The sequence below is a fragment of the Pituophis catenifer genome, unplaced genomic scaffold, assembly GCF_029215685.1.
Source record: "Pituophis catenifer annectens isolate HBS135680 unplaced genomic scaffold, rPitCat1.0.hap2 SCAF_3, whole genome shotgun sequence".
NCBI classification, from domain to species: domain Eukaryota; kingdom Metazoa; phylum Chordata; class Lepidosauria; order Squamata; family Colubridae; genus Pituophis; species Pituophis catenifer.
The window spans coordinates 71,150,085-71,162,495 of record NW_027256883.1 but is presented as its reverse complement, the minus strand read 5'-3'; the positions used below and the strand labels follow the sequence as shown (position 1 = coordinate 71,162,495).

The following is a 12,411-nucleotide window of genomic DNA, read 5'->3' as shown; positions in this document are numbered from 1 at the left end:
ATTTTGTCATGAATATAGTAAAAGTAATGGTAACAGCAATGAAGTTTCATAATAATGCTAAAAAATGCCTGCAGAGCCCATTTCATTAGAAACAAGCCCCTTTAGAGCAGGGGTCTCCAACTTGGTCAACTTTAAGACTTGTGAACTTCAACTCTCAGAATTCTTCAGCCAGCTTGCTGGCTGAGGAATTCTGGGAGTTGAAGTCCACAAGTCTTAAAGTTGACAAGGTTGGAGACCCCTGCTTTAGAGTTCAAACGTTCAAATTTGCTGCACGTGACATCAACTTGAAGTATCTTGTGTTTCACAAATTATCTCGCGGCACTCTTCTTACCTCAATGAGGTATCTGGATGTACTTCCATGTGGGTTTCCAGCCCAAACTTGCAGGAGAATTCTTTGAAACAGACTGGACATCGATAAATTTCATCAGCCCTTTTTTCAGTTTCACCATTTTGTGGTTCCTCCACAACCTGTTCATGGTAAAAATTAAAAAAAAGAGAGAAATTTTCAAACCCAGGCTGCAATTCAGGTAACATTTTCTGTAACTAATACAATTCAGCTGGTAAATAATTCACTGCTTTATCCCTTGGCTAAATGTTACAAAAAGGGACTATATGGATCAATAAGGATAAATCCAAAATTTAACCAGGAATTTCTTTTTATATTTGGAGATCCATTTAAAAAAAAAAAAAGAAAGTCCTCAACATTAAGAAATGTGAATGTTTCTTTACAAAAGCAATTTAGTTTAACTAAATTTTGACCTGTTTGGATATTTCTCTCATTCCACTCCCTTTATCCCTTCTTTAAGAGGTATTCCACATCACACAGAATATGAACATATGGAGGAAATTATTTCATTTCTCAAGGTTATCAGGCAAAACAATTTGATCACAATCAATCGTCACTCACTCAAAACAAATCCAGTATAGCAATGTAATTATTCCAAATAATAATAATAAATACAAAGAATCAAAATGCAGAACTCAAAACATCGTTTGAAGTTGCCATGTTGACAGAGAAGGTGTTTTCACTAATATTTTATCCTGAATCTTTGGAGACAATCCAAAGTTACACTATTTATACACTATCATTTATTTAACATCAGTCCTTGAGGTAAATAATGGAGATCAGCATAGATAAATAGACACAACATCTTCTGTTGGCTGGGAACTAAAGGAGCTGAAGAAAAACCCACAATGTTTTTATTTCTGGTCCTGACTAGTTACTTTATTAAGTATATATCTTTATCCAAAATACTGCATAATACTTTCATAAGAAGTATGCACAACTTCTAAAGCATGCTGTGTGTCTCAAATTATAAACTAGTTATTGTGTATCTATTATACTTCGCCTTCTTTCCATTTTTAAGTGATTAACTGAATTCATAATCTCTCATTTTAAGCAACCAGCGGGATTTTTTTTTTGCTAGAGGACCTTCTTTGCTGGACTCTGCTCTTCCTTGTCAGCCTCGGTTTCATGACTGAGTTTTCGTTTGGTGGACAAGCGCCTGCGTTTCAGTGGAGAGGCAGGGGTTGTACTTGTGGCACCCGTCGCATCCTTCTCGTGGATTTTCATATGTCTAAAGTCAGGTGGGAAAAGAGTGAGAAGGCAAAAAAGAAGATGTTCGTTACAGGTCCTGAACTGGAAAGTAGCTCAAATCAAAATTAGACTTGGAAAGAAGCCAATTTCTTGTTTAAGGAAACTCAATCATAAGAATAAGAGTTGATTCTTTTTTTTTAATATGCTAGTTACTAAGCTTTTCAACATCAATTTAAGATATCAGAAGTATACAAAAGAGCACATTATCTGACAAGCCAAAGACAACAAAAGAACTCTGGGGCTAAACTGAGGCCACATTTTCCAACTACCATCCTAAGAGAGCCACTAGTATCTTTAATCCTTCATGATCTGAAAGTATTTTATTATGAGCCCTCATTTCGGAACACAGGATGTAGTCAGTGCAAAACCCACAGCTGTTAACTGACTCACTAAAGCATCTTTTCCCTGTTTTAACTTCCCCATTTTTTAACGATGTGTCAAGTCATTTGTCCCAGAAACTGAGGTGCAAGAGAAAAGGAAAGACATTTGGTCAGGGTGGTTGCCTGTATGTTGTCTCATACAGTCTGAGTTGATGAAAGCTTGTTCCATTATGGCTCTGTGGGGTGTCCCAAAATACTTCTGGGTCTCCACTGAGATTCTGGGTCTCCACTGAGGCAAATGGAAATATTCATGCCAACAAGAGAGCAGCAAAAAAAAAAAAAAAAAGTCCAGGCTGCATTTGGTAAAGTGCAATCAGCTCAGCAATAATGACTTTAAACAAATCCAGATGCATCCAAGCAATACAGTGAGTGCTTACTTTTCATGAAACCGATTCAGTACAGCCACGGGCTGCTTCTCCTGGGACATACTGGTACTGATTTAATAAATAGATAAATAAACAATGCAACTGATAAAGCAAGCTCAGAATTCATAGGCAATCTTAAACTGAAAAATGTTTGTGTATAAAACTTATCCTTATTAGGTACATACATTTAAATTTAAATTTAAATAAACTAGGAGGGAGAAACCATCCATTTGAAAATGATGTCAGCAGAATTATCAATTTGTCATTTTTTAAAGAGAAACTCCTAATTCTAAATGTGTAGATCCAGTTTCCCAGAACTAAAGGAGATTGAAGAAGGGACTTAACAGAATGGACTAAGGAAGTGGGAGGGTGGGAGTACTATAGGAAAGTGGGTGGGGGGGACTTGGAAGAGGGTAATTGAGGATAGGGATATAACTGAATTTTCCACCTGGACCCAAACCTGATTATATGGGATGGGGGGAAAAAATAGGCAGACAGGACATTCAACCACACTGACCAAGATTGTATCAAAAGAGAGCTAATAATCTCTGCGGCATTGAGATTTTCTCATGGAGAGTTTCACATAGTTAACTGAATACCCAGGCTCTGACAATTAACTAAGTAACAGCAAAGAGAAAAATTCAGATGATAAAGAAATGGTATCATTTAATCTTATTAGGAATACAGAAGATAAGCCTATTCACTTAAGTATATTATTGAAATTTAAGAAAATTATCTATTCCCATATTTGAGATTTATTCTGCAAAGTATAAACTATTGTTTTACTTTCCTTTTTTTTATTTTACCAAAATATATAATACATCTGCTGTAAACCAGATTCTTCCCTCTTCCCCCTCCCCACCCCACCCCCCACTCCCCACTTGCTGGCTTTGGATTTGTACTTGCAACTAAATTTATTTATAATTTTGGCAAGGCAGGATATTTTTTTTTCTTTCAAATAAGGAAGAAATGAATTGACCAGCAATACTAAGTAAATTAAAGTACAAAAAGATAATTAAAGTACAAACAGCATAAAACATGGCATTTTTTCTGCTCCTTCACTTTACATTTCTGCATCACAAAAGTATGCTAGAATCTTAGATAATAAGTTTTAGATTACTTCCGCTTCTTCAGACTTGACAAGCAGCATAAAAAAGCCACAAACAACTGAAATATTTTAGCTGCTGAAGTGGCCATGGTAATATACCTAAAAAGGCACTATAATTAAACAGTATGTTCCTATGTATGTTTTTAATCAGTGTAATCATTTTTATGTAATGACAAATGAAAATTAACATTTTCTGGAGAAATTCAGGAGAAGGGTTTAGAAAATACAGTTTAAATGAAATCAAGATACATTCCGATACTCATAAAGTCCAATTAAACTCAAAGGGATTTACTTTGGAACAGACATTTATAGAATTACAATCCTACTTTTTCATATTTGCTCTTCTCTTTTCACAGAAGGCCTGAATCCCAATAGACACAATTTAATTCATTTCCAGTGGGTCAGCAGTGTAAGTATCTCACAGCACTTTAAATATGAACCAATAAAAGACTAATAACTCTGTTAAGACATTGTGATTAATGTTGCCAGGTTACCTCAAACACTACTAAAATATATTGTGTGTGATCTCTATCACCGTGGGTATAGCACATTCTGAAGCCAGTCTAACACCAACATTATTTCATTTCGGTGCTGACCGAAAATATTAATTTTAATTCTAACCTGTCTTAGTGACCGCAGATCAACTTGAAGTCACCAGCAGTTTACAGTAAATTAGTTGTCTATTTAAGCTATACTGTGATGTTATTGTTTTTATCGTGGTTTGTTTTTACATGGTTATTATTGTATTTCATTCCAGCAACTACTTAAATTGAATGTGTTGTAAATGTTTAATATACAAATTAATTATTGTCCTGAGAAATAGAGATGATCCTGTTTATCTAAATTTGTATGCTCAGGCAGTGATAAATGAACATGGTTTATCAGGAAACCTAGCCTTATAGTAATTTCAAATGCAAGAATTTGAACCTGAGTGCATAAAATAGGGCTATACATTTGGGGGTGAGGGCAAATGCCTTTGCCTTTTGACTGCCATGTTGGAGGCAATTATAAACAAAAAACATGGCATTTGATTTCGTTGATTTAATGGAGAGTAAACTTCCAATATATTTAACCAGCTGGACGCCCGTGCTTCGATATGAAACTATGTGGTCGGGCTTGATAAATTGACACTTACAGCCTGAAACTTAATGTAGAATGTGTAACTCCATAACATCAGATTGTGTTAATATAATGCAACTGGCAGTTGGAATGGGGGGGGGAAGGGGGAGTAGAATGTCCCAGCCCGCAGCATCCATCAGTATTCATCTGACTAGCAACCTATCAGTGTGTGAGAGAGTTGAGGGGTGTTTGGAAACTCAAACAGTATTTGCTGTGTGAGCAAGAAGGAGACAGGAAGGAGGCTGGGTGTGGCTTAGCTCAATTGTTCTGTAGTAAAGCTGCCTGCTGCTGTGAAAGTAAAACTAAAAGTGAAACTCCTCTCCTCTGCTTCTGTTTTGCATTTGGAACAGATTTCTTTTCAGGTGGGGAGGGGGAGTAGAACTCCTTAACATCAGAGGGCTATTTGGAAAGTGAAATAGTATTTGCTGTGTGAACAAGAAGGAGACAGGAAGGAGCCTGGCCATGGTTTAGCTCAAGTGTTCTGTATAAAGCTGCTTCCTGCTGTGAAAGTAAAACTGAAAGTGAAACTCCTGTCCTCTGCTTGTGTTTTGCATTTGGAACAGATTTCTTTTGGGGGGGGAGGGGGAGTAGAACTCCTTAACATCAGAGGGCTATTTGGAAAGTGAAACAGTATTTGCTGTGTGAACAAGAAGGAGACAGGAAGGAGCCTGGCCATTGCTTAGCTCAAGGGTTCTGTATAAAGCTGCTTCCTGCTGTGAAAGTAAAACTGAAAGTGAAACTCCTGTCCTCTGCTTGTGTTTTGCATTTGGAACAGATTTCTTTTCGGGGGGGGGGAGGTGGAGTAGAACTCCTTAGCATCAGAGTGTGTTAATAATAATATAGGAAATACTAATGCTCTGATGGTCATTTAGAAAAATCCTTTCTTAGTGAGCACCTAGAAGCCAAGAGGAACATATGTGCCAAATTTCAAGTTTGTAGGCTTTATGGTTCTGGAGATTTCATGATTACGGCGTGACTGGTTTTCGCTTTTATATATATAGATAACAGTTCAGAAGGGACTCTTGGAATTTTATTCAAAGCTTCTTGTAGCTTTGTGTAACCCCAGAGTCTAAAGTCATCCACCTGGTCTAAGAACTACTTATTATCACAGGAAAGATGCTCCAAAATAAAAGAGTCATATTTGTCAAGTATATTAGAAATATATAATACAAATAATTTACAGAAGCACATCTCAATTGCACTTCTATAAATTATGTGATTAAGAAAAATAAGGTTTTACATTTAGGCAAGAAAACCCAAATGCACAGGTATAGACTAGGTGGGACCTGGTTCAATAGTAGTAACTGCAAGAGGGATCTTAGAGTCCTAGTGGACAATCACTTAAATATGAGCCAGAAGTATGTTGCTGCTGCTAAAAAAGCCAATGCAGCCCTAGACTGCATTAACAGAGCGGTAGAATCAAGATCACATGAAGTGTTAGTACCACATTATGATGCCTTGGTAAGACCACACTTGGAAAATTGCATCCAGTTTTGATTGCCACAATATAAAAAAAGATGCTGAGATGCCAAAAATAGTGCAGAGAAGACCAACAAAGACAGTTAGGGAACTGGAGGCTAAACCATATGAAGAATACTAGCGGAAGTTGGGTATGTCTGAGTTTAATTAAAAGAAGGACTAAGGGTGACATGATAGCAGTATTCCAATATTTGAGGGGCTGCCACAAAGAAGAGGGAGTCAACCTATTCTCCAAAGCACCTGAAGGCATGACAAGAAGCAATGGATGGAAACTAATCAAAGAGAAAACCAACCTAGAACTAAGGAGAAGTTTCCTGATAGTTAGAACAATTAATCAATGAAACAGCTTGCCTCCAAAAGTTATAGGTGTTCCAACACTGGAGGTTTTTAAGAAGAGATTGGACAATTTGTCTGAAATGGTATAGGGTTTCCTGCTTGAGCAAGGTTGGACTAGAAGACCTCCAAGGTCCCTTGCAACTCTTATTATTCTGTCAATTCATCACAATGAGGTAGGCTTTCAGCATCCGTAGCACATGTCAAAAATGTCTTGCTTCTCCATCTCTGCCCTTAGCATAACATAATGTGCATGCTTTCCTTACAAAGCACGAAAAATAACTGCAATGAAAAACAAGTAATAAGTAGAACTTTCTACAGTTCTAAATGGAGACAAACCTATTAAAAATTGATGGAAACACCAGGAAGTTCCCCCATCTCTTCCAGTAAATCTGAATAAGAACACTTGTCGCTTTGAAATAAGATGGCTTTAAAATAAAATTACTTTTACCACAAGAATTAATTATTTCAAAGAGTTTCATATAAACCAAAGGTGTGACCAGTTTGGAGGTTATTGTTCACATGCGAGTTTATTTTCACATCTGTCAAACCATAAGAAAGGCCCTGCTGAATCAGCCCAAAGACCTATTTAACCCAGTATCCTGTTTCCACAGTGGCCCACCAGAGGCCTATGATGTCTACCAGCAGGACATAAATACAATAGTATTCTCCCAAGGGGAGTCTGCAGCAATTATGCTGAAAAGCATATTGTCTCAAAGGTCAGGAGTAATATAGCTATTATGACTAGCAGCCATTGATAAATTTATCCTCCATGAATCTTTCATCAAATCATTCTTTCTACTTCTGCACATGTATTTTAAGAACTTAGTACACTTATTTATTATGAGGTAAAAATGGCTGCTGTCCACTGGACCATCTTCAAACTGGCTCCTTGTGTGGGAAAGGAGAGAAAAATGATCTTTAGCCCCCACCTTCCCTTTTGTGCTCAATTCTCTTCTGACCATAATTGCTAAAAACAGCGGTGAAATCCAATTTTTTTTTACTACCGGTTCTGTGGGCGTGGAAGGGAAGGATACTGCAAAATCCCATTCCCTCCCCACTCCTGGGAGAAGGATATTGCAAAATCTCCATTCCCACCCCATTCTGGGGCCAGCCAGAGGTGGCATTTGCCAGTTCTCGGAATTACTCAAAATTTCTGCTACCGGTTCTCCAGAACTTGTCAGAACCGGCTGGATTTCACCCCTGGCTAAAACCAGCACTATTTCTTGCCATTTTAAAACTGTGTTAATAATCATGTCACCCAGAGGTGGGTTTCAGCAGATTCTGACCAGTTCTGGAGAACCAGTAGCAGAAATTTTGAGTAGTTCCGAGAACCAGTAGTAAAAATTCTTACTGGCCCTACCCCCATCTATTCTCTGCCTCCCAAATCCCAGCTGATTGAAGGAAATGGAGATTTTACAGTATCCTTCCCCTGCCACACCCACCTAGCCAAACCCACCAAGCCATACCATGCCCACTAAGCCACACCCACAGAACTGGTAGTAAAAAAATTTGAAACCCACTGTTAAAAATAAAAAACAATTGTATATTGCCCACTTTGCAGGCCCAAACTTTCAAAGGAAAGGGAGCTACTCCCAAAATTATTCACCTATGTCTGAGAACTTTTGTAACAGAGTATTAAATCACACCCAAATCCTTCTGATTTTCTAGCAGTACAGGAAGTTCTTGACTTACAACCATTCGTTTAGTGACAGTTCAAAGTTACAAAGGCACTGGAAAAAGAGACTTATATTTTTTAAAGTCTATTTTTCAGACTTATGACTGTTGCTGCATCCCCATGGTCATATGATCAAAATTTGGGAGCTTGCCAAATATTTATGACGGTTGCAGTGTCCAGAGATCATGTGATGATTTTTTTTCAAACTTCTGACAAGCGGCCTATGGGGAAGTCAGATTCACTTAACAACCATGTTACTAACTTAATAACTGCAGTAATTCACAACTGTGACAAAAGATAGTAAAATGAGGCAAAACTCATTTAACATCTGTCTCGCTTAGCAAGAGAAATTTTAGCCTCAATTGTGGCCATAAGTTGAGGACTACCTGTCAGAAGTCATATTCATGGAAACTTTGTTTCTTAGAACATAAGAGCCATGGTGGCACAGTGGTTAGAATGCAGCATTTCGGCAGTTCAATTCTCACTAGGCTCAAGGATGACTCAGCCTTCCATCCTTCCGAAGTGGGTAAAATGAGGACCCAGATTGTTGGGGGCAATATGCTGACTCTGTAAACTGCTTAGAGAGGGCTGTAAAGAACTGTGAATATATATAAGTATATAAGTCTAAGTGCTAAGTGTATATAATAGCTAAGTGCTATTGCTATAAAAAACCAGAAGAGTATATGAGACTCTGCATATGAGGAGAAGGGAAGTGAGTGGCAAGAACGTTTTGCAATATGTCTCTAGAAAGCCAAAATGTGTAGCAAGTACCTCATGGATTTAAGTGCTCAAATTTGGGGGTGGAGTGCTGTTTTACACAGTCAAATCTACTAGGATCTCCTGATTCATTCTTTTAGCAAAAAAGGCATTTTCCAACTTCTTTTCTGCACTTTACCACACTCTACAATGTAAAAGCATCCTAATCATCTTCCTTCAGGGCTTCCAGGTGAGAGGAGAACCCTGGTGATTACACAATACACACACACGCACACACACTTAAAATATTCTTTCTTGAAATAGATTCTGGCCTTTGAATTTTGGGTTTAAGAGAATGAGCTAAGTATTCTTGCTTTGGCTCATAATTAATGGGAGTTGGAAATAAAACAAATGTCACCAAATTAGAAAGAAAATGATTTTGAGTGAGAAAACTGGAGCAACCTTAGCATACACCCCCCCCCCAAGGAACTGCGGGTTAACTAAAAGCTGTTGGTTAAAATAATAATACCCCCCCCAACAAAATTATTATCCAGATTTTTGGTTTTGATTATAGATGCAGTACTTCTTTGGGGCTAATTTACACATCAGTTCAGGAGAGAACTGATAGAATCAAACATCCTTCTATCTCTGCTGGCCATTTACATAAGGGAGTCTGTCTTTTTTACAGCTGCCACAGAGAAATCTTTCTAACCTTGGTGATTTCAGATGTGTAGCCTTCGATTCCCAGAATTCCCCAGCCAGCATAATTATAGCCGAGAATTTCAGGAATTGGTCTAGAGAAGGGGTGGGGAACGACACCTCTTTTATGACTTGTGGACTTCAATTGCCAGAATTTCTGAGCCAGTCGCCTCCCACCCCACCCATGTTAAGAGGCAAGCACTAACTGAACCTGACACATCGATTTGCAATGTTTACAGAAAATTCCCTTGTTCCCAAGATTTATGGGGAATCCTAATATTCACTAAGTCAAAACGTCAATGCTGAAGCATTAAAAAAAAACACAGATGAGTCCATAGATCTGGGGAAATTGCAGGACACATTTAAAACAAAACTGCAACCAGAGGAAAATAATCAATGCATGTCGGCTTGCACATGATAAGCAGGGAAAAGGAGTACAGAATTGACCCTAAGCAAAACTGTATTTCAAGCCCTCTCTCAGATGGAGATACCTTACACTGAAGGCTTCCTGGCCTCAATGGGCTACAAAGAAAAAAGTCCAGATGACATGGGGTCGAAACCAGTAAAGTCTCTACCTTGAAAGGTTTCAAACAGCACCAGAGAGGCGCACACATGCACGCACGCATCTACACACACACACACACACACACACACACACACACACACACACACAAACATCTCTTCCCCATCCACATTTTGTTCAATGGGAAGACTAAAGTAAATTTCCCCCCTCCAGCTGTTGTGGCCCACCAGCGCCCTGCGCGGATTGTTGCTGATCCTGACGACGAGGAGGCTGGTGTGGTGCTGCGCCAGCAGCCAGGGCCTTCAGAACCTCCAGAAGCTCCCATAAGTGAAGAGGATGAAGAGGAGCCTCTTCTCAATGCACGGGCACACAGAGCTGCCAAAAGGCAGGAGTGGTTCCTCAGGAGGAGGTCTCCTCGAGAGTAAGGCTTGGGGCTAATTGGCCACTCCCTTAGCCTATTTAAGAAAGTACACAGCTGGTAACAAGCTGCAGGAAACAACTTTAGTTTGCTAATCATCGCGTTGGGATGTCTCTGTAAACCTGATTTCTGGGCTTTCTGCTAACTCCAGGAAGACTCTGAATATCTTATCTGTGGAATTCTGGCAGGCTGTTAAGAACGCTTTATTAACAGCCGGCATTTGCTAAAACTGTGTTATTTGAGTAAACTAAGTTTTGTTCAGAGTTTGTGTGTGCTGTGTTCTTTGGGATCCGTTGCTGGGGCTGAACACCAGCAAGCATTTTTCACATACTTTTTTCAGCCCCAGAGAGGGAGTGGAAATGATGCAATGATACCACTTCCGAAGAGGACAAGACCTATGTGGGTAGCAGGACTATGTCCATAAGTCTACCATAGCTATTTAGAGTTTAACTCAACAACAACAAAGTTTTTAAATCATGCCACTAAAAAATAGTCACATACTGTAGTGATCATGGAATCTGCAACTCTCTGCTGGAAAAGGGCTTGAAGTATTCTGGTATTTTCTGATATTTCAGCAGGTTTTTGTTGTTGTTTTTTCTGGTTTCCAGCTCACATGGTCTTTAGGACAGTATTTCCAAATTCTACCGGGCATTCCATATACGTTCTTTTTACACCTGGTATTCTTTTTCTTAAAAATTACACATTCTTGTAAAACAATTTATCAATCTTTGTAGTGCACAAATATACCTACTTTTGAGCTCACAAAATTGAATTTCCTGTTTTTTTAAAAACCAAGTAACATTTTCCAATCAACTGTGTTAAGAATGGGTAACACAGTAAATGCTGTGCTAATTCTCTTTATGAAACTGTCAGCCAGCCCTGCCCTTATGCAGAATGCTCTATTGTCCTCCCCAATCAGCTAGCATTCCCTACCATCAAGAACAGCTTTCCTTACTAGTCTGCTTTGGACATCTTTCCCCATTCCAGATTTCACTCTTTTTTCTTTTGTTCTAACCTGCTGCAGCTTCTTTTTTACGTATCACCTTACGCAAACAGCTGCAATCAAATAATCCTTATAAATTTGTAAAAACCCTTGTAGTTAAAAGATTTTATTGGCGGTGAGGAGGGGGAAAAAACTGTCCAGCAGTCTACAGGTAGAAGCAATTTTTACGACTATGCTTGTCAAGGAAGTACAACATTTGACAAGGAAAGGATGGAAATCCAGTTGGCACACTCGTTTTGGTAGCTGTTGCTGTTTCACTTGGATACTAGATAAAGGATCAACTCCAATGTCTCCCCACCACCACCATCATCATATCCAACCGGTTCTGCTTTGTGGTCACAATGTGGTCCACGAGAAAATTTTGGTGGTCTGCAGAAAAATTATTTGCATTTTTTATATTGCACTAAATCAGAGGTCCTCAAACTACGGCCCCTGGGCTGGATACGTGCAATGAAAGTTTGAGTTGACCCCTTCAGGGTCTTCTTGTGTAGGTCGGAGAGGGACAGAAATTCCAACTTGGAGTCTGCTTCAGCCTCCTGGTGCAGGACTTTGGGCGATGGCTGGAGGGAAGTGCTGCTGGTGGTGAAGAGCCGGAGGACCTTGTTCCAGTGGGACTGCCTCATGGCCTGGAACTGGCTGACCATCTCAGCCTGCTGAGCCTCCAGGCGCCTGTATCTGGCCTTGCACTCCCACAGGTTTTCCCTCTGCTTGGACAGCCTATGCTTGTAGTCCTCAGCGAGGTGCTTCTATTGAGCCTCCTCCTCTGTCAGATCCAATTTGAACTGAGCTGTTTTGCCAACTCTTTCTTGTGGTGGCTGCTTAGCTCCAACAACTGCTTCCTGTTGGGGTACTAAGGAGCCCCGACAGGGAGGCAAGGAGTGGCTGAGAGGGGAGGGGTGAATAGAGGCTGGCGAGGCATCCCTCGACGTGAGTGACATTAACTTGGCCATGCCCACCCAGCCACATGACCACCTAGCTACACCCACCCAACCGATCATTAGGCATATTGTATT

General features: G+C 39.5%; 1 protein-coding gene across 2 annotated transcripts in view; it reads right to left on the bottom strand.

The window, feature by feature from the left end:
* The window catches only part of RREB1 (ras responsive element binding protein 1), a 70,316-nt gene that overhangs the window by 32,722 nt on the left and 25,183 nt on the right, over window positions 1–12,411 (bottom strand). For both annotated transcript variants that reach the window (XM_070942524.1, XM_070942523.1), the window contains exons 4-5: window positions 1,433–1,577; window positions 332–468 (exon numbers count right to left, since the gene is read on the bottom strand). In XM_070942524.1, the coding sequence (XP_070798625.1) occupies window positions 332–468; window positions 1,433–1,577 (282 nt within the window). The remainder of the gene's footprint in view (window positions 1–331; window positions 469–1,432; window positions 1,578–12,411) is intronic.